The 23620-nt window shown below is 40.9% G+C and overlaps 2 protein-coding genes across 2 annotated transcripts; both read left to right on the top strand.

Moving 5' to 3' along the window:
* The first annotated feature begins 5061 nt into the window (after positions 1-5061).
* LOC111329727 (adenosine receptor A3-like) lies at positions 5062-8416 on the top strand. Its single transcript, XM_088736715.1, has one exon. The coding sequence runs from the start codon at positions 6149-6151 to the stop codon at positions 7379-7381; it is 1233 nt and encodes a 410-aa protein (XP_088592841.1). The 5' UTR covers positions 5062-6148; the 3' UTR covers positions 7382-8416.
* Positions 8417-13305: 4889 nt separating this feature from the next.
* LOC148722035 (uncharacterized) lies at positions 13306-14142 on the top strand. The gene has a single exon (XM_088736986.1). The coding sequence runs from the start codon at positions 13306-13308 to the stop codon at positions 14140-14142; it is 837 nt and encodes a 278-aa protein (XP_088593112.1).
* The last annotated feature ends 9478 nt before the right edge of the window (positions 14143-23620 follow it).

Raw genomic sequence — 23620 nt, 5'->3', positions numbered from 1 at the left:
TTTTCAAGGCTTGATATTTCAAGCACTTTTAGGTTTACCTTTTGTTTTACTAAGTCTCGCCTTTTCGCCCCTACGTGCTATTTTGATGAATCTATAGTTTTGATCATTTATTTTTAGTGTGTGCTTGAACTTGGCTCAGCACTTACCGTGCTAGACATTTTAATCCCTTGTTATGGTTGAAGATAACTAGTTTGCTAGGTGGTCATGTTTGAGTTGGTAAAACTGACCTTGAGTTTTACCCACACTGAACATCCTGTTTTGGAAGTTCCCACGGTTAGCTAACCCAAACATGTCTGTGATTTTTGTATTTAATACTGGAGCACTCCTTGCTGAAAGTAGTAGAAATAAGCAGTGGAACAAGAGAGAGAATAATGAAGAAAATTACAGAGTCTCAGTACCTCTTGTTAATTTGCCAAGCGAGTGGTAAAACCCCTCAACAAATTTGGTGGAGGACCCGTCTTCAACAGAACCGGTGGAGCACCCATTATCTACAAGTTGGTAAAGTACGCTTGTGGAATTCCTACAATTGTGAGTGGAACTTCGCTTTTATCAGCATGCTTTTCCGTTGCAAGCTAATTTGACTTTCTAAATCTGAGTGATAGCCGAGTTCTTTTATAATGATCTAGCTAGCGTAGAATGTAACAGTTTATTTAGTGTATAGATCAGTTAGCTTCTGATTTGATTATCGCTGTTGATGGTCAATTTCAAGGTTTGGATTTTCAATTTCGCGTCTGTAACGTTTTCTCTTTATTAGTACCGTTTTCGATTGCGTTGCTTTCATTGTTGGGAAATCTGGCTCATGTAGTATCTCTTAAATATTCATCCTGATTACTAGACAGCGAGCGCGAGCCCTGGCTGAAGAAGCCATTCACCAGGAAAACTTAGCTGTAAGTTCGGGTTCGAATGAGTGGCCAGCCCCTCCTCCACCCGTTCAGCAATCTAGAGTACCATTCTTTCGTTCACTTTTTAAATCAGCTAATAGATCGCCGAGGGCTGACGCACAATCGAAGGCTTTTTGTGGAATTCCTACACCTAGTGAATGTTCTCTAGTTTCTTCTTGTACCGGTAGCCAAAGTTCTGACTCCGAAGAAGATCTTATTTATGAGAGCGTCAAGACCAGAGAAAATCTTTCCAATCGTGAAAATGTAAGCGAAGATTCTCTCGAAGCTTGTAATGACTCAGTTGTTAATAGTCGACATAATTCTTTAGACTCAAATCAGTTGTCTCTTGCACCAGCCTATGCAGAAATGGAAGACCAAGTTAGTCAGTTATGCCAAGCAGTCGAACGAATGCAAGCTTCGGTTAATTCACAAAATAGAAGCAGCGGTGTAAAATCGTCAGTTACATTTCCAATTTTTAGAGGTGACGAATCCGAAGACGCTCATGAATTTGTTAGGAATTATAAGAGGGCCGGTAGACTAAATGGTTGGGATGACGATAGTTTAGCATTAGGACTTCCTCTTTATTTAAAGGCCTACGCTAGCGCTTGGTTTAAAACTTTGCCAAGGGCCGACGAGATGTCTTTGGAAGAATTGTCTGAGGAATTAGTCACGCATTTTGCCTCCGGTGCTAGTGAGTGGCGCGTAAGACAGGCGCTAGGCCAACGACGACAACTGGAAAAAGAATCGGTTGTAGATTATGCCTATAGCCTTCGAACACATTGTGCCAGAATTAATTTGCCCAATTCTGAATGGACACACTACTTTGTCCAGGGACTCATTCCCGAGATTCGCGAGTACGTTGTTTTGCAACAACCTGAAAATTTGGAATCGGCAGAAAACTTCGCTAAGCTAAAAGAGTCAGTATTGCAAGGATCGAGTAAACGCGCAGACTTTAACCCTAAGGAAGTATCAGCGCAAATTTTGGAAGAACTCTCAAAAGCAATCAACGCTAAGGATAAGTCAATTAGTGCTGTGGGTCCAGCTTCAGATCAAAACCCTCACATGAGCAAATCTGAGATGAAACAAATTATTAGAGACGAATTCCGCGAATTAATGAGAAGCAATATCAATAATAGACCCAGTGGTTATAATCAGCGCACAAACCAGAATTTTCAGCCAAGGAGTTCCAGGTCTCGTTTTGGCGATGCCGTTTGCTATAATTGTGGTCGAAAAGGACATACCTATTATTTTTGTCGTTCAAAACCTGATCCTAGCAATTTTCGTCGTGGTCGTGGTAGACAAAATTTTTATCAAAATAAATGATCAAAACTATAGATTCATCAAAATAGCACGTAGGGGCGAAAAGGCGAGACTTAATAAAACAAAAGGTAAACCTAAAAATGCTTGAAATATCGAGCCTTGAAAACGCTCTACAACATCTGCATAAGCGGATAGTTTGGCTTTTTTAATGTTGTAGAACAGGTCGTTTATAAAAATGTTGAATCGCTGCGGGCCTAATACAGACCCTTGTGGAACACCTGACCTTATCTTTTCGTTGCGTGAACGAATGACATTTAGCCTAACACATTGTGTTCTGTTTTTCAGATAGTTTGCCAGTAGCTCTAGGCTTTCTAGGCTGACACCGTACGCTGCAAGCTTTTCAAGTAGTAGATTGTGAGGAAGGCGATCAAAGGCTTTGCTGAGGTCAATTAATGTCGTTCCAACAGTGTTGTTTGAATCTAGTTCAGTTTTCCAGTCTTCAGTCAGTCTCAGCAAGGTAGTACAGCAGCTGTGGTTCTTTCGGTAGGCAGTTAGGGTGGCTGGGAAGATAGATTCAAAGCAAGAGGTTAACTGAGGACATAAACTTTTTTCAAACACTTTGCTAATTACAGGCAGAATAGTAACTGGTCGATAGTTTGTTTTGTCCATTGCATCACCACTTTTGAAGGACGGTAAAACCTCCCCATGTTTCCAGGTGCTGGGTATCTCCTTTCTCTTAATCAGTTGGTTGATCAGAGAACAGATCGGTTGGCTGAGACTGGGATAGCCTTCTTTCAAAGCCCTAGGAGGTATTAAATCACACCCGGTAGCTTTTCTGATGTTAAGTGACTTTAACAAGTCTGCTATCGTGGATTCGGTTACTGAGGTGAAGTTAAAGACAACAGTAGAAGAAACGTTGTTCACGATGGTGGAAATACTGGGGTGATTTTTCGGATCAGGCGAGGCCAGTGCGCTTATGCTGAGAAATGATCATTAAGGATATCTGCAATCTGATTTTGGTCTTGGATGATGATGCTTTCGCTTTCCACTAACTGAATAGACTCAGACATCTGACTTTTCCTGGAGAACAAGAATGGTTTAAAGACGCTCCAAAATTCCCAAGGATTTCCGGTAGATGCACTGCATTGCTTGGCAAAGTATTTCTTAATGGCCCTTCTTCTCAGGTTTACGACACGATTTCTTTGTTGACGATATTTTTCCCAATCGCTTGGTTCCTTGGTAGTGTAATATGTTCGTCTGAATTTATTCCTACATCGAATAACGCTATCCAACGGATAAATCGCTATCCGGCGGATAAGTGCCAGCCAAACGTACTGGATAGAGAGTCACCCAGTGGTTTGCGTTATCCAGTCTTCGAACAACTGAGGCCTGGAAAGCGACCCTGAGTCTAACGGTTCTTTGCCTATGATGTATGCCGATGATTCCATTCTTGCTATCCAGGTTTGGAACGAAAGTGATTTAAATACCGCAGCTGATGTTGTAAATATTAACTTTTTAACTGAATGGACTGACAATAACTGCATGAAATGTAACTTTTCCATATCCAAAGAGTTGGTTATTTGAAAGAAAGGCTACCTTATGAAATATATAGAGAGTACAGAATATACAACAATTATTCCATAAATACGCATTTGATATGAAATAGTAAATAGCCAAAGAGGCGAGTCGGCTCCAACTAATCTTGTATTCAGCAATCACGAATGGAATAATCGTTTTATTAAATCTTAGGAAAACCTTGAACGTTTGGATATTTGGTGCATTTTCCAGCTCCGCAACAGTTGGCACAATGCATTTCCATATAAGGTGACTTGGAATATGAACTGATAACCGGAGTCGAGTGAAGCAGTGAGAACACTAGAAATGCAATATTCGGAGTTGAAAATTTAATAATCCTCACTGTTCATAACTATCTATTTTAAGGGGTTACAAACTGTAGGAGTTAAAACTGTAAGTTTTCTGTTCAAATGAAAAATAGATAATTCCAAGCATATAAATGTGTACGCTATTTAAGAGCTCTCAGAGAGGATATAGCTAAGCAGAGATCGATACATTATTCAGTACTTTAGTTATGGTTAGGCTAACTTGTGGAAAGTCTGTATATGGATTATATCATCTGGAAATTTATTGCCATACAATGGTTTCTGGATCGTTGTTACAAACGTAGATACTCGTCCGCTCCAATTACTATTTTGAATTGGTCACAAAAGTCGGATGAATGTATCTAAAAACTTAAGTAGGAGGAAATGTCACCATTACTTTCAATCCCTTTCTGCAAACAATCTAGTCATTTTCAAGCTCAGACAAGTAGAGCCCTTATTTCCGATTTGTATTACAGAGCGGTCCAAAATCTCTTTTATGAAGAGACTTAGTTTTACTTACAATCTAGATGTTAATAGTTATTATTAAAAACTGGATCATTGGATAATGCTATTGAAGACTTTTTATTGGCTTAACCATTATGGTATATGAGCCAATATACCATAATCTACAAATATGGTAAGCGTACGCGTTAGCTTAAAATTAAAAGGGAGCTGAAAAATTTAATAAAATTTAATAATTTAATTTAACATTTTTAATAAAACACATATGTACACGATCCTCGCAGTAATGGTGTTTAATAAAACAATTGTTCCACTCGCGCTTGTTGGATGTGAGATGACTATCTATCATCTCATATCCAACGCACGCTCGTGGAATATTTGTTAAATAGATATCGGTGTATTCCTTTTTCGCAAATTCCTAGGAAATTTTGTAATATTTGATATAACATTTGATATATATTGTTATCAGTCAGATTAATAAAGATAATACATGGCGCACCTAAAGATGAAATTTCTCTTCGAGTGTTTCACTCGATATCTCACACGTACACTGCGCTTACCTTTGAGAAATTGAGTTGAACATGAAAGGAAAAATCCATAAATATATATTTTGTTTATTATACAAACACCATAGACCTTTGCTGATGAGAAAAGTCGACCTTGTTAATGGTGAACGCTTTGTCATTTATAGTTATAAATAGTTACTATTGTAATGGTTATAAATAGTTACTTTTGGAAACTTCTAGACTCTCTTCGGATGCTTATATAAGCAGCTCGCTAGTCAGGTTGTTGTTGTGATTTGGGACTTCGTTCCCTGTTTGTGATCTACAAGCGATATTGTGTGACAAGTGACAAGTGAAAGGATTTTCCCGCTCGGATGTGATACTGACATTCTGCTGTCAAGTCCAGAGTTGTTTACCGTGGAGTGCGATACTGCGAAGGAAGTCTTCAGGAGATTTCGCCAAAGAGAAGGACAGTACTTTGCTTGTGGTCAGATAAGCGTAGAGAAGTACATAGTTAATTTTAGTTGGATTGTTCCAAGAGTAGTCGCTAGCTCGTGTTAGGTTATCTCCCGTTGTTTACAGTTAAATAAATTGTGTTTCGTGGAAATAGCGAGGTTATTATCTTTCTGCCGGTAATCAGTTACCGTAACAATATCAAACACGTAAAAATTATCGAAATTTCACATGCGTGCTGTTACAGCTTTTTTCAGGGCTGGAAATCCTTGTAAAATAGCGCAGTTTGTATAACAAAGAGCACTATTATCATAGTTATTTCTTATCGTTTTATTATTATTAGTATTATTATCACTTATCTTGTTGAGCTCAAAGTCTGCCCAGCTTCCAAGCCCGTCTTTCTCGTATAGTTCTCAAACTTTTGCAAACTCAGAAAGTACGGGGAAGGGAGAGTGAATGACTGCAAGGAATTTAACGCCAGAGTATTGAAAACTTGCTGCTAAAAAATACCTCCCTCAAAGGATTCGCATCTAACAAAATCGAAATCAAATAGTTGACACTGCTGGAAAATCTGTTTGAAACTAAAGAAAGAAGACAGATTAGCAAACTGCTCAGACGAACACTTTCTTTGGTCTGGAAAAGTGAAATGAATAAATAATGAATAGAACAAAGTTCAAATGTCGCCTAAAAAGACTCGAATTTTCCTTTTATGAAATATGGATCCTTGGTCGTGGGCGACACAAAAAAAAAAAAAAAAAAGAAAAGAAAAGTCATAGTGGAGCTTATGTATTCTGGTTGGTCGATGATTGTTATAGTGATTAAATACAAAAATAGTTCCAACTCGGTTTCTGTACATCCTCCTACTTGTATTCATATAGGAATTGTTCCCCCGCCACCTCAGTGTCGATATCTTGGCATAAACTCTACAATGAACGATACATCCGCTGCTAACATCAGCTTAAGAGAAGATCTTAAATCATCAAAGGATGCTCCCTCCAAGGCGGAAGGGATAACGTTGTGCAGTGCTTTTATGCTGACATTTGTTTTAGTTGTCGTGGGAAACTTACTCACGATTATTCTTTTTGCGAAAAACAAAGGTATTCGCAAGAAAAGTTTGTTTCTACCCGTCAACATGGCGTTTGCTGACCTGCTGCTAGGAGTTGTGAGCTTACCTTTATATACTTACTACGTCGGCTTCCACTTCCAGCTGTGGACCACGGGAACGGAAGGCTTTGAGAGCACCAAGGCTCTCGACATTTTCTTCATGGTAGTTGATACATTGTTCTCACAAGCCTCGCTTATTTCTGCAGCCGCCATTTCCTGTGAAAGATTTTACGCCGTGCGTCGGCCGTTTCAGCACCGAACATTGTCAAAACGAGCGTACTGCATTGCTATTTTCGTTGTGTGGATTCTCGCTCTCTTTGCTTCTGCGATCTGGACTGGATTAAATGTCCTCCTTTCTCACAAACACGCCATGGTTGTTTGGGGGGCACATACATTGATTCTCGTGCTTATCATGTGCGGTTGTTACATTGGTATTTGGACAAAGTTTCAAAGTGGAGGTGCCGCCTCTTCACATCAACAAAACAGAGACTTGCAAAACAAGCGCTTGACAAAGACTTTGCTGTTTGTATCTGGCCTTACGTTGCTGGCGTGGTTGCCTTTAGTTATCTTTAATTTCTTAATATCTCTCTGGGATTTAACTGTACAATGGAAATTTTATTTCATGGTAAACGTTTTAAACTACTCCAACGCTTTTGTCAATCCATTTGTTTATGCATTAAGAATCGCTGAGTTTCGACAAGCGGTGTCCATGCGTTGCTTTGGAAGAGAGCCTCCTATTATCACAATGCTAAGTAAAACAAAGGATGAGGGGCATGGAGCAACTGAAATCAGTCATGAACTGGCATTTGAAAACGATGTTATGGATAGTAAATTGTAAATGGAACATTTTACAGTGTAAAACCAAATCTCATGGAGGTTTAAAGTGACGATGGCAAACTGGAGAGTTGTAAGAGTTATCTATTTTACTTGTGCTTGCACTGAAGTGATTAAACGAAACTATTCAAATCAGCAGTCATATATATTCGCAAACACTGTTACACTTGTTCTCACGGAACATAAAGGAGTCAGAACTTTTCTCGGTTGCTCGCGTGACTGCTGCGTTTAATCCTGATAAGAGTTGAGGCACCTGTTTTAAGAAAATTGAGAAAGTGAGTCTACTTAACTATGCTTTATAATAAGAAAAACTGTTTTGTTATAGACGAAGAGGCTACCAGCTGCGTAGAGATTAAATGAAGACTGTCAAGAAACACAGTACGATTTTAAAATGATTGACAGTTGAATAATTTTTTCTTTTAAAAGGAAAATTTTATTATATGGTAGGTGTTTTCAACCATTTCACTCTGTTGTCAATCCAGTTGTTTATGCATTAGGAATTTCGTAGTTTCGACAAGCTCTGTCGTTTTCTCTCAGGGAACCTCATGAAAATGAAGACTCTTCAGCAAAACGCAAGAAAAATGTTTAAATGTCAGGAAATTCCGAGTAAAACCTAGGAGTGCTATCACTATATATTCTAATGATGAAGATTATGATAATGATGATGGTAATACTAGATGATTTATTTATGTAGCTGTATTTCCAAAAATAAGTCCAATATCACTCTAGAAAAGAGAGACATAATTAGGCATGATGGAGTCCGGTATAAACCTACCCTTACATTCACAAATATCTTGAATAACTTTTAATTTGATAACTGAAATCAACCGTTTAGCTTTATTTGTAATTGAAAGTAATTTATGTCGCATATTCAGAACCATTGCTACCACGTATTGTCCTATATTTCTATCTTGTAGCTCACTAAGATTGTTGCATGCAATCTATTTCTCAGTAAATTAGCCAGACATAATAACTATATCAGACTAATGTTTGACACAAGGCTAATAAACAGAAGATAATAAAGGTAGTTATTATCCAACTACACTTCTTAGAGTACAATTAACGCCATAGACGAGTACAAATGTCACGCAGTATTTGTACTCTAAGAGTACCGGTTAAACAGGTTTTCTCGCATCGCGCAAGGATTGTAGTTACGAAAAAGAAAATTGGCGGACAATTTCAATCATATTTCCGACGACGAAGAGTCAGAATGGGTGGCAAGTATAGATCCAAGTTTATTAGATGAATCGAACGAAGATAAACAGCTTGAAGACCAGGAAATTTCTGCATTTATTGAACAAAATAGAAACAGCAACACGACAACGGGCCAATTCCGTTCCGCTTTGCATACTTCTGTCACGCACTCCCTGAAATAAATATCTGCGAAATTCGCCCGCACTGAAATAACAGTTTGGCGTGTTGGATAATGAATAACTTATTAGACGTTTTGTTTAGTATCGCAGAGTATTTTTACTCGTTATTTGTATTTTGACTCGGCCTACGGGCTCGTCTAAATACGGCACAACTCGTAAAAATACTCAGCGATACTACACAACAAAACATCTAATAAGATATATGTATTTTAGACTAACCTGCTGATGTATAATTCGGAGAAAATAAACAAACCAGCAGTCAATGATGAGCTGAGAACTGTGTCTTAGATATATCAACCACTACCGGTTAGATTTGTTCTCTCGCAGTAAAAAGAACTGAGTCAGGACTTTCCTCGGCCATGCCCGTGATTAAAACGTGTTATGCAATAGATACAAAGAAATACTTGTTGATACGCGAGGACTTGTCATTTCCAACTAGACAAGGATGTTTGATATTAGGAGAAATCATCTGGATTAAATTGTATAACAAAATATCCCTCTTTGTTATCCCTTCCGACAAATGTACCGGATCTGTTCGGACAAAGACTTTCCCTTCATAGTGTTCACGAAAGAAATTATCAAAAGCAAATGCAGGATAACAAAAACCCATTGGTTTATAGGGATAAGCACTTGTCCAACTTTGAAATGCGAGCAGTAAATGTAATTTGTCTCTGAACCTTCACCCCTGACGGACTCCCTTACACAGAAACTCTCACTAACATCAAAGCTGACTATAATTTAACATTCTTATTTTTCTAGGAGTCTTGTTAGTGCACCTTAAATTTCCCTTTCGCTCATGGATAAAATTTGCGGGTATGTAGCCTATTTGCCTTGGATTCTTACATTGAACTAAATAAAGGTAGATATAACGAACAAAAAACCAGGGATGGACAATTGGACTGAGGTCCGACGGTAAGCGCTATCTTTACTCAACAATTTTGATTATTCATTATTCATTGCCTTACTTCTCTTATCTTCCAGTCCAGTGTAGACCCATTGTATAAAACAAACCACAAAAAAACCAAACTTAGTACAAAATGGTTGTTCCGACGAACGCCTGTTGATTGGATTGGCGCTGTCAGTTGGAAAGGCCGAACAATGCCGCACGCTTTTATTTTAATTTTACTAAATATATTCAGATAGGTCGTGATAGAAAGTATGGCAATTTTTATTTTTTGTTGAGCGCTCGCAGATGTCGGACTTATGAGTTTTTCTGTCGTTGTGGATTCGCTTTTTTTCGTTTAAAACACAATTTTGTCTCGTCGAAACACATTTTTGGTCCTTCGAGCCGGATTTAATTCGGTCGTTTCTTTCGAATGGCGTTTAAAGACGGAGTCGATGGCGGATTCAAAACGCCCTCGGAAATCGATAAAGTAGAAATCGAAACATGGACTTCGAGGCAAATCGAATATCTTCTTCGAAGAAGGGCAGCGTTCAAAGGAGTCGTAACGAAAAATTCAAAGAAAGCCAAGGATAATATTAGCAAGAACGTTAGCAAAACGATGTTTCTAACCATAGTTAATCGAGCAAAATAACGGAAGACGTAATTGCCTTACAAAGCGATGATGTGACTAAACGAGCAGAGTCATAAGAATGGTTAGACAATTTGCGAGACGAAGTGGAGGATATCGTCAACTCTATTGAAGAGTATTTAGAAAGCTGTGCAGATGAATCGTCACGCGCAAGCGAAAATCTTCCGTGGCCACTGATGTAGTTAGCGAAGTTGACGACAAAGGAAGTCAGACTTCGCAATCGTCCGAGGATTCGAAAGGGGTTAAATGGACACAGAACTTCATCAAATTATTCTCAAATTCGGTACAGTCCAAAGGGAAGAAGAAGTCAACTCTTAAACTCGACTTTAAAGACTTTGACCCGGAAGAAACTGAAGGAAATGAAGAAAACGAACCAAACGAAGACGGACTCCACTCGAGAGATTTCGATAGATTGTTTAAAGGAATTAAGAAACCCGCTTAAACCGTCTTCAGTGGAGATAAAGACCTTTATCACGATTGGAAAGCGCAATTTGAAATATTTGTGGATCGGATGAAAGTCCCAGCTAAAACGAAGATGATGATGTTGAAAAATTCCTTAACTAGCAAGCCATTACGAGTTGTAGAGCGGTTAGGCTACACATCTAAACAATACCAAACTGCCCTGCAGAAACTTGACCAGAAGTATGGAGGTGAAGAACGACTTATGCAACGTTACCTCGAGGCCATTTTGCGCGCGTCTCCTGTCGAGGAGACTAATTTGAAGGAGTTGAAAATTTTTTCGGATCGTTTAATTGACATTGTGGTTAAGCTTGAGGATAGCGACCAACATCAAGAGCTAGCAGGAGTATCTGCACTTTACATTGTAGTACAACAAAAGTTACCAGAGGCTCTTCTTATCGCCTACCAAGAATGGTTACACAGGAGGCCCAGGAAGGATGGACTGTCCCTATTTTATAAATGGTTACAGAAACAAGTTGTTTATCGTACGGAAGTCGAAGATATTAAAGAGAAAACAAAGAAAAAGACAGAGAGTAATACCGAGGCAAGGAAAAACAAGCGTGAGAAAGTAACAGTTCACAACACTACAAGAAAACCCACATCCAAGTGTGTTGTCTGCCAGGGCCCTCATGAGGTAACCTCATGCAAGAATTGGAGTGAAATATCCATTGCGAGTAGATGGGAAACCACAAAAAAAGAAAGAAATTTGTTATTGCTGCTTGAACTCAGGCCATCAAGGGAAGAATTGTCCGGAAAATAGTCGCTGTGGTATCAATGATTGTAGAGGCACACATTACTTCCATCTACACTTCGAACGTCGATCTAATCCACCTGAACGTGTAGACGCTGCTGTAGAAACCCGGAATGCCTTCGGCGACTCTGAATTCGCAGGGGACGTTGTTTTGCGAACGGTTTCTGTCTGGCTTATAGGTTCAGAGGGTCAGCGCATCCAAGTGAATGCCTTTCTAGACGACGGGTCAGATTCAACCTACGTCCGAGATGACATCGCGACAGCCCTTGGCCTCGAGGCTAAAGAGCAAACCCTCAGATTGACAGACAGTTGTATTCCTCTTACAAGTAAGAAGGTTTCGCTGACGATAAAGAGTATCGATGGGGAGACTCAAGCTACTGTGGAAGCATGGACACTGAATGAAATGTGTCAAGGCTTGTCTATTCCAGACTGGAGTCAACACAAGGTTAAATTGAAACACCTTAAGAACATCCCATTTCCTAAAGCCCCTGGAAGGAAATTAAACGATCGACATTCTGATCGGATCAGACCATCCCGAACTTACGCTAGCATTAAGAGAGTGTTACGGCCCAATTGGAACGCCCATGGCAAGAAAAACGCCATTGGGATGGACTTGTGTCGGACGTTTACCCGCCTTTCGTTGAGCAAAGAGGATAACCTCCGCCAGAACCTTTCGTATCCAGACCTTGTATGAAGTCCGTCTCGATGAACAACTACGGAATGTGGGAGATCGACTCTCTTGGAGTTAGAAACTCTGACGACAATCAGTTGAACCAGGAGGAGATCTTAGCTATGTCTAAGGTCGAAAATTCAAGGAGATGGACTGGGGGCCGTTACGAAGTAGCCATTCCGTGGAAAGAAGAGACCCCCTCCTTACCTGATAATCGAGAAGAAGCGGAGAAACGCTTGCTTTGTCTGGAGAAAACCCTCCTCAAGAAACCGGAAGTTGCGAGTCGTTACAAGGACGCGATGAACGCCAATGTCCTGAAGGGCTACGTACGGAAGTTGGAACCTAATGAAGCAGAAGACGGTCCAACCTGGTACCTTCCACACTTTCCAATTATTAGAGAAGATAGAGAGACTACCGAAGTACGCATAGTATTTGGCTCGGCTGAACGATGCAAGGGGGTCTCCTTAAATGACGCGATGCTCACCGGGCCTAAACTTCAACGAGATGTCCTGGAGGTACTGCTCCGATTTAGACTAGGACCCGTCGCTCTAGTCGCAGACATCAAGGAAATGTTTTCTCAAGTTGTCCTTGCTGGGAAAGACCGCAAGTATCACAGACTGTTATGGAGAGATCTCGATCCCGCAAAACCTATGGATGTCTATGAAGCAGTCCGTCTAACCTTTGGAGACAGCATCCCCTTACCTCGCACAGTTCGTGATCCGCAGCCACGCCCTAGATTTCAACGAGAACCACCCAGCAGCCGCTATAGTCTTGCTCCGAGATATGTACATGGACGATATCCTACACTCAGAAGAAACTGTAGAAGACGCTGTTCTCGACTGTGAAGACTTGATAAAGGTTCTGGGTGACGTTGGTTTCCATGCCCAAAAGTGGTGTAGTAACCGAACAGAGGTCTAAGAAGGAATCCCACAAGAGGATCAGGCAACGGGCGTAAAGCTTGACGAATCAGAACTACAGAGTATCAAAACATTAGGAGTCCACTGGAATGCGAGTGAAGATGTTTTCACGTTTATTGTTAAAGGAATCAACCTGTCCTTCTTCACGAAGAGAGGCCTGTAAAGCCGCATTGCTACACTGTTTGATCCTTTGCAGTTCTTGGCACCATACATCATCAGAGCTAAGATGGGTTTACAAGAAGCCTGGTTGCGAGGTCTTGAGCGGGACGAAGAGTTTCCTGACGATTTAAAGTTGAGCACTCACCGATGGGCCGAACAGTTGCCCGAAGCTTCACAGGTCAAAATCCCACGTTGCTATCGACACCACGAGGAAGCAGTGGAAAACGTTTCGCTTCATACATTCATTGACGCGTCACGACTAGCATATGCCGCAGTAAGCTACGTCAGAGACAGACACGTGAATGGTGAGATCTCAGTTGCCCTAGTAACAGCCAAAGCAAGAGTAACACCGATCAAACTGGTCAGCGTCCCACGCCTTGAGTTAAGGGCAGCAGTACTTGGAGTGCGGCTAGCTGAAACGGTCTCTGAAAAGCTTGAGATTCCAGTAATTCAACACACCCTGTGGACGGACATTATGAATGTAATCTACTGGATCCAGGGCCACTCAAGACGACTGAAATCGTTTGTTGCTAATCAAGTAGCCGAAATTCAACGGAAATCTGACCCAGCTCAGTGGCGACACGTACCAGGAGACCAAAACCCCGCTGACGACGCCACAAGTGGTCTGGACCTACGAAACCTATTCGTCGGAAGTCGCTGGTTCAAGGGACCTGCCTTTCTACAAGAGTGGGAGACATCCTGGCCTTTAGAAAGTCACCCCCTTTCGAATGATTGCAGTGAGAGAAGTAAAAGAGAGCTGACAAAGATCAACCTGACGTTTCAAAGCAAGAAGGGCTTGCCTTTGTTTGATATCGAGAGGTTTTCTTCCTGGCGTCGATTGTCAGGAGTTACAGCTTGGATCTTGAGATTTATCTCCAAAAGTAAAAGAGCAAGACTTCAGTAAGGCCAGAAAACCGGAAACGAGCAAAACGGTCCACTGGGAAAGATCCTAGAACCGAAAGAAATCAGGGATGCAGAAAAGTACTGGATTCGAGAAACTCAAAGAGAACGCTTTTTGGAGGAATTGTCAACCTTAAGAGGAGGAAGGAGTGTATTGAGAAGCAGTCCGTTGTGGAGATTGTCGCCGTTTGTGGACGATGATGGAATCTTACGTGTGGGTGGGAGGCTAGAAATGTCCAATCTACCTTACGACGCTAAACATCCTGTCATTTTACCGAAGAAACATCACATTTCAAAACTTGTCATCGCCCACATTCATGATCAAGGAGATCATAAGCTCGGAGTGAACTTTACGCTTGCTGAGTTGCGACAGAAATACTGGATTATTAATGGGAGAGAAGAAATTAAGTGATGGAAACGAGAGTGTAATGTCTACAAACTTGGAAGAAGACACAGGAGAGCAAATCATGGCATCCCTACCTGAAGCTAGACTCGGCACATCATTGCGATGTTTTGGTCGTTGTGGAGTCGATTTTACTGGCCCCTTAGTCGTTAAGCTGACAAGAAAGGTGACCGCAAAGCGTTATCTATGCCTGTTTATCTGTGCCAGTTCAAGAGCAGTTCATCTAGAAATAGCTTACTCGATGGACACAGCCAGCTTTCTTAACGCTTTTTCCAGAATGGTCGCTAGACGTGGAAAACCGGAAGTGATGATTAGCGACAATGGGACGAACCTCACGTCAGCTGAAAGAGAGTTACGTGTCCTAATCTCAACTTTGGATCAAACTCGGATCAAAGAACAGGCTGCTCATGAGGGAATACGATGGCGATTTAACCCTCCCGGTGGATCGCATCATGGAGGAATTTTCGAAGCCCTGATCAAATCAGCTAAGAAAGCTTTACGCGCGATCCTTGGAGAATCCAGGACTACGGATGAAGAGCTGTTGACCGCCGTGGTCGAGGTAGAAGGAATCTTAAATTCCCGCCCGCTCAGTTACTGTAGCAACGATACCGACGACGAGAACGTTTTGACACCGAACCATCTTCTTTACGGGCAAATGGGTGGGCAACTTGCACCCAAAGTCGCTGACGAGATTGCATTCAATCCCAGAAATCGATGGCGGTTCGTTCAAGATCTTATCAACAAGTGCTGGAAAAGACTGATGAAGGAATATCTGTTGACCCTAAACACTCGAAACAAATGGGTTGAGGAGAAACGTAACCTTGTTCCCGGTGATGTAGTCCTGGTGGTGGACCCTGGCAATCTACGAGGGCATTGGCCATTGGGTCGAATTCAAGAGGTTTTTCCTGGCCCTGACGGAAAGGTCAGAGTTGTGCGTGTTAGAACAGGAGGTAAAGATTACGTGCGACCGATCACGAAATTGTGCTCATTAGAGATCTGAAGAGGAACAGTACACAGTCCTGTTCGAGGGGGAGGATGTTCCGACGAACGCCTGTTGATTGGCGTGGCGCTGTCAGTTGGAAAGGCCGAACAATGCCGCACGCTTTTATTTTAATTTTACTAAATATATTCAGATAGATCGTGATAGAAAGTAGGGTCATTTTAATTTTTTGTTAAGCGCTCGCAGATGTCGGACTTATGAGTTTTTTTGTCGTTGTGGATTCGCTATTTTTCGTTTAAAACACAATTTCGTCTCGTCGAAACAATGGTAATGAATCCTTGAATGGTTACTAGTGTGTACTCTATAGTCTCGGGCAGGCAAAAGCCATTGATGAAAACTGTATCTGCGACATCGGCACTATTCACCGCCTTTCCAAATAATAGTAATAATAATGATAAGACATTTATACAGCGACCTTTCCCATGTGTCCAAAGACGCTATTCACAAAGTCATAATTCAAAAATAGTTTAATATAATTAAAATTAGTTAGTTAAGATTATAAAACACCAAGATCATTTCATGAATTTAAAAAGCACGTGTAAAAAGAGCAGTTTTAAGCCGTCTTTTAAAAATGTTAAGTGATCCAGCATCCCTAACATGCTGAGGAAGACTATTCCAGAGAAGCGGTGCGACAACAGAAAAAGCACGACGGCCATAACTATCTGTGTGGAAGGCAGGGACGACTAGTAGATTCTTCGTTGAAGACCTAAGGTTGCGTGGTGGTTGATAGTTTTTGAGGTCATTAATGTAAGTCGGAGCGAGACCATGAAGAGCCTTGTAGGTAATAGTAAGTATTTTAAATTCAATTCGGAGATCAATCGGAAGCCAATGGAGTTTTTTGAGGACAGGTGTAATATGGCAAAACTTTGGTGAAACAGTAGCAACACAAGCAGCTGCATTCTGAACACGCTGAAGCTGTTTAATCAGACACTTCGGTAAACCATATAATTGCGAGTTGCAGTAATCAAGTTTTGATGTGACTAAGGCAGAATCGTCCAGCGACTTGAGTCAGTTTGGTTATCCGTGGTGAATGTCTCTATGTGCTTACTTTTAGTGTTGCCGGATTTGACCCGACAAATTTTTAGTTAACAGAAGTCTGAGACTGCAGTACTCAGTAAGATGAAAATGATTTAAAAATCAAAATAGTTCTGTAATCCAGTATGAACAGAATAGTAGTACAAATTTGTACGAACGAAAGAGAAATGGTACTTACATGACTACGCCTTGAACTGACAACCTATCTGTACCTCAAACCCTGCAACTAAACCACACTTGCTGTGGTCATTGAGAGCAAAGATGCTGGCTTTTACTTAAAAAGTTGGACATCCACCCTGCAGTGACAAAGATTCCAGTTTTTTAATTGTATTTTTTTCTGAATTTATTTTCATAGAATGAAACAACATCTTCGCTTTTCGCCAAAACATTAAGCGACCTCATAGGCTCATCTCACTATTGATCTGTACATGTAAATAGGGCTATACAACTAATTAAAATAGGCGACTTAGCTATCCATAAAGGCGTAAAGTTTTCCATTTTCGAGAGCGAAGCTCAGCTCTTTGGCAGCATGGAATAATCCATTTTTTAATAATTTTCCTGTACGTACGTTCTTTGACTGGAAGTTTGACTTCTCTGATCCTCTAGCAGTAAAGAATCATTTTAATAAAGGAGAAGTCGGCTCCAGGAGCCATAATATTACTGTCTCCTTCTCCCAAGTGTCTGTAAATATTTTTACAATTGATACACCTTCAAGCTTATTTTCGTTGAAAAACTTTCTTAGCCTGGTGAAACCACCATTTTGAATCTTACAAGGAAAGTGACTGTTCACCATTATTTTTTAAATCTCTCAGTGATCTGTTACACAGAAAGGTAGCTGTTTGAGTACCGAGGACGAAAGGAGGACTGTTTAAGAGCGTGTCCACCTGAAAACCATGCAGACGAGTCTACACGACCCCACACTGAATTCGCTCAAATTTGGCTCACTTGTTTCCCACAATGAACCTACAATCTAGACCAAACAGTTTAGCTAGATACTACTTTTTGAGAGAGCTATACTAGTTTTAAGTTTTTCTCAAAAAATGCGCAAAAATCAGTGCCAAAAATGCAGTGAATTCATGATGCTGGTGTTTCTGCAAAATCTCAAGCCATCACAAGAAATATTTCGTTAAGTGAAAGTAGAAACCTATATCTTTATGTACACACATAAAAATATACAATTGTCTGTTTTTATATTTGTGAGCCATCAATCAAACTTGACAATTTTCACCATTTTGCGAAATAACGGAAAATACTTCTAAAATAGCGGGAAAAAGTAAACAAGCGGCCATGCTTTGATTCATTTCAATGGTTTTTCCAGCTTGGACAACTGATGGTGTAAGCAATTACGAAAATAAAAGTGTGTGATGTTTACATTTTAGATGAAGAATTTGCCCTCGAAGTACGGCAATTAGACGTGCCTGGGAGGGTCACGTGACACGTCCCGGAATATCGTAATACAGATTCCGTTTGTTCATAGGTACAATTACAATTTATCACTTATAGAGCGCTATTTACAATGACAGATCAACAGCGCTTTACAATCAATCCTAACCCGCCCATCCCACCCCAGGGGAGGACATCCATCACACAGTAATCTCGTGCGTGGGAAATTAACGTCTCCTACCCCTAACCCTGTAGGAGACGGGACCTCCATTTATTCGTCCCTCTCCGAGAAGACTAGAATATCTAACCATTTCTTGATGTTATAGAAAGGTAGCATATTCTTCTCAATTATTTTAAGACCTTGAGTGTTGGTCCGGCCAGGGCTCGAACCCTCGACCTCCCGCACAACAGTAGGTCTACATAACGCGAGGAAAACTTCAAGAAGATCTTAAGGAGTATTTTGAAAAAACATTTTCACGTTTCATTCCTGTTTTATCTCATCTAAAAATCATATGGAAAGCCCGGCCGCTTTTTAACATTATTTTTTTTTACTGCACCGCAACTTCTAGGCCCTTTTAAGTAAGAAAAGTACTTATTTGTTTGTAGTAAAAGCAAGGTAATGATTAAGTATATCGAAAATACAAATTTAAATTATTTTGGCTATTTTTGTTTTCCGACGGCATTATTTTGGTAACGCGCGGAGGGGATTGCTTGACACACACGCTTTCCCTGCATAACCATACCGCAGACATTTCATAAACATGGGCGATTTTAAATGTATGTGTTCTTTTCAGCAATATTTTAAGAAAGAATGTAACCTTTCTGCTCAAAACAAGAGCGTCATATCTTTTGATTGTGAAGAATTTTTCTTGCAGCACAAAAGAGCACTTATATGGTTGTTTTAGCCTCCCGGGAAGGAGTAGAGGAAGACGGTAAATTATGTTTGGCCCGCGTTGGATTATTCTTCGAGTGCGGAGAAGATCTCACAATAATTTGTCCCGAGCACAGGAACGAATTTGGCTTGGGATGGGGGCCAAGTAAAGTTTGTAAATATCCTGAGCATCAGAGCTAACAGAAACCGTACAGAGGGATATCCAGGGAAATGTCGAGAAAAATATACTTACTCTTCAGTGTGCCTAGCGAGACTGGACAAGGTAACTCATTGTAATAATACTGTGTCGGAATACCGGCTACTTTTTAAAATGAACACAGCATGAGATAAAATATAGGTTTTGTCATGCTTCCGAGTTAAAACAGTATTATTATTTTGGTTATCTGGGGATACTGATGTAGGAAATTTTTATCTAATTACAGCGAGACTGCGCTGCTCCGAGGAGACAACTAGTGATACACAGGTAAAATACTGTGAAATATTAGTCCTTTTCTAAACCGGTAGTCATCCCAGTAAATTTAGTTTTAGGCTTTTATGCAACAATAAGGCAACATTTCACATACAGTTTTCATCTCGTAAAGTCCTGGCAGCGAGTGCCAGCCGAATGTATACTATACTCTATTTGCAAGTGGGGTGGGGGAATGGAAAATTTTGAAATCAATTGTTTGTAGAACCGTAAACACTGAAATGAAATTATTTGCAGGCGCAATAAACCGAAATAAATTGTAGGCAACCCCCCAAATAAATTTTTTGCTGCTGCAAAAAGGACATAATAAGTTGTTTGCATGCAAAACAATTTTTGTCTCCCCCCCTCCCTTTAGAGAAGTAGTGGTCTGTCCTTAACAGCTTATATTTGTGCGCTCAAAGCATGGTTATTATGGTTACAAGAAAAGACATGGTCTTTGTACCCTTTAAGACACTCGAAGAAGGTGAAAGGTGAAGGATGACAATTTGATTGTGTTCCCACGGCACACAAACCCTTTCTAGAACAAACTCTATTTTCAAACTCTATTTTCAAACTGAATGCAGTTAGATCGCCACATTGATGCGCCACGCAAACAAACTCGATATTGTCTGTCCGTGGTTATAATTATCAATAAAACTGCAATGGAGTTTAAAACTCGAAAACAAAGCAACAGTGGCAACAGGTACAACATTGCACCTCGTAGTATACTGAAAGCCCATGCCCGAAGATCCAGCATGCTTCGCGCACCTCCCCTAAAGGTCACAGCACCTGAAGCTTTAAACATGTACTTACTCATGTCTGTGGATGTTGATTTGCAGGTCATGATGTTACTACTGCAGTGCAGCTGAAGGAGGCTATTGACTCGTACGGGGCAGTTAAAGGCTGCTGGGCTGCTGTATGCGAACTCCACCAAGCAAAGCAAATGTTAACACCCGTAAGGTGGGCAGGCATAAGCCAGCTAAATAGTTTCCTGTACGAGTGTGGTAGTATCAAGGTGTGACGCGCATTTCGTATGGGACTACGATCTCGGAAAAAGGCTCTTCCCATGGAGTCAACGCAGCAAGTGACAGGTATAAAGGTTTTGAAGCCTTTCTGCGCACTAGACACCGCAAAAGGCGCCTTGGAAAAGCCAGCTTTTCGGTCGAGAAATTCACCATCAGCGAAAGATGTGGGGAAAGGTAACTGCGATGAAAATGCAAGCGCCTTGTTTTCATGTCCTTAGGAAGGGTGTATTAAAGTCTACCGCTCTAACCACTACCTGGTCAGCCATCTTGACTCCGGCAAGCACCAGTACAAACTTCATCAGGAAACCAGTACGATCATAATAGACGGCAATGGGCGGTGAAATGCTCCTCTCTGAAAGTAAAACTACCAGAGACCCACAAGACCTCCAGTACTTCTACCGCCACCAGTTCCAACAGTGTGCCTTGTGGCTGGGCCCTCAAGGAAGTGCAGCAGGTTTGCAGAACAGGTGGAGAACTTCCTTCTCGAGCTATTTCTTGTTGGTGAAGAGAATGGGCGCAAGGTGACCCCGCCTGATGCTTCAAGACGAAGACGCACGCTATGTCGGGAGGGTACTAATCAGCGCTTGTTCGACAAAGAGGAGAGGCTCACAGCTCAGCAGATTGCAAGCTATTTTTCTAGACTGGTGACCTTAAAGAAAACCGGAAAATTGCCACAGGCCAGCGACATCAACGTTGGTGACCAAGATGTAGAGCCACTGGAAAGAGAGATTCGACGGTATAATCTCCGCGAGAGGGTGAAACATCAACTAACTCTGTGAACACGCTTTAAACTATAGAATCGCGAAGCCTTGCATGCGGAGTTTCTGGTAGGGGGTGTCTTTAGTCTGGTCCTTCAACTCATATGCCTTTTTATGCAGTGGTTCCTCCTTTTCATTAAAAAAGCCTGCGGTGTGGAAAGGCTGGATTGGAGGTGACATTAGGGAGAGGGGTACGGGTAGCGGACCAGAAAATAGAGTTTGTTCTAGAAAGGGTTTGGGATGAACCAGATGTAAAGAAATAGATATAATACTCCCCAACTCAAACAAAACAATAAAATCAAATCAGCATTTATGGTTCAGAAACACCGAGGGGGAGGGGGTAATCTTCTTATAATGATACCCTGATAACTTGGGTGCCCTGTGGTGCTATTAACAGATCGTTTTCGATGTGTAAAGACCCCCTGTAAAGCATTTTATGTTATCTCTTCAAACGACTTATTATCCGAATAAGTGGCCTGTGTGAGTATTGAAGAATCTCTGAGCAGTTTCCAGCCGCAGCCGTCATTCTAAAATGCTGCATACGGTTGCGTGTATGAAGTCAGCGACCGAGCGGTAGTTTCCCGTGTACACCAGGCTTGGCAAGTGTACTTTATTAGCACTCTAAATTGGATTTATTTCACCAGGTACATTTTATAAACCTAATATTGTGTATTTGAATTTATTAAAAACTGGATCATTGGATAATGCAATTCAAGACTTTTTATTGGCTTAGCCATTATGGTATATCAGCCAATATACCATAATCTACAAATATGGTAAGCGTACGCGTCAGCTTAAAATCAAAAGGGAGCTAAAAAATCCAGTTTCTTCTTACAAAATAATAATTTCTTGAGGGCGTTTTTAATAAAACAATTATTCCACTCGCGCTGGTTGGATATGAGATGATTATGGCCAACGAGGCGCGTAGCGCCGAGTTGGCTATCTATCATCTCATATCCAACGCGCGCTCGTGGAATAATTGTTAAACAGTATGAGTCCAGAATGTCTTCACCAGAATCATTGGCATGTTTAACCAGATGTCAACTGATTACGGTCATAGTAGTACCCATTTGTCATTCGCCCGTTGTCGTGAGAAAAATGCCGATACAAAATAACTGTTTCGTATGGCTATACGTACGTAACTTCACACAGATCTTATCACCTCTATATACTCCTAAACAAATAAACTTTATGGAAATGTAGTAGTTTTGAGCAGAAACAAGGCCGCATCCGAGATGTTTTAAGCGATTTTCACTAGAAACTGGAATCTTGAAAAATCTCGATTTTTGAGGGTTTTCTTGAAACATTAATATTTTCGAACATAGTTATCGCATCCTCTTCAAATTTAGTTGACTCGAATAAGTATACTATCCATTTGAAATTGGCAAGGATTCTTTATTATATCTACACCCAATAGTCTCTGAGCAAGTTGTAAACTTCATGGACGAATTTACCATGATTTTGCTTAAAACTGTGTGTCATTTCAGTCGAACCACTGTATCTCGTGAACTGTTCGGACTTTGGGAAAATATTTGCCAGGCTTTTAACTTGCACTAATACCAGTATGTACACAAAATAGCATGAAATTCTGGAGGGTACCATGTGGACTCAAATTATGCTTGGATCTCACGTGGACACGTTCTTAATTAATTCTATTGAATCATAGCTGTAAATCTTAGTTCATATGTCTAATTGCTTCGCTTTAATTGAAGTTCTTTCGAGACCTCATTTAAATGAGAGCACTTCTTATTTATCAGAGTTGGATGATCTCTTATCTTTCATTTCGCAGGAAAGAATCAAATACAAATTAATTAGGAGCGAAATATGACAGTTGTTTATATCTTCCTTGAGATGAAAATCATGATTTGAAATAAGTTCTTGCGTTGCATGTTTTCTTCCTGCTTTGATACGTTTGATCACTTTACTGAGTGTGTTTTCACCAGACCGCTTTTCAAGCTGAACATTATTTCTAGGTGTTTGTTAATAGACCGACATTTACTAGGGATGTTATTAAAAGTGGTAACGGGGAACGGGAGCGGGGAACGGGGAACGGGGAACGGGGAACGGGGAACGGGGAACGGGGAACGGGGAACGGGGAACGGGGAACGGGGAACGGGGAACGGGGAACGGGGAACGGGGAACGGGTGTACAGCGGTAACCCACCTGGGAATTCAAAATGGCGGAGTAAACGATGTTTACAAACACTGATTTTATCGCTAGGTCGCCGCTTGCAGCGAAACTAGACGACTCGCTTTTATTTAACTATTGCCCAGGCAAGGCCACGAAGCCTAGTATTTCGAGGCGAGAATTCGAAGTCAACGTTTCTGCAATGGCTGCCACCATTCGTTCTGACGTCTCTCTTTGTTTTTCCTTCCTGAAATCTGCATCTTTTAGCGGAGTTTGGGTATGTTGGTTGTTTGCATTGCCCAACAGCATTTTTTGCAGATAAGTAGCAAGGAGGTAATATCTTAGGTTAACAGAAATGAGCTAGGAAACGTAATAACCAGCCTAGTTACTAAAATTACTACATGCAGATATCTG

Source organism: Stylophora pistillata, chromosome 10, assembly GCF_964205215.1.
Source record: "Stylophora pistillata chromosome 10, jaStyPist1.2, whole genome shotgun sequence".
NCBI lineage: Eukaryota > Metazoa > Cnidaria > Anthozoa > Scleractinia > Pocilloporidae > Stylophora > Stylophora pistillata.
The sequence above is the reverse complement of the archived record's forward strand: the minus strand, read 5'-3'. Positions and strand labels throughout refer to the sequence as shown.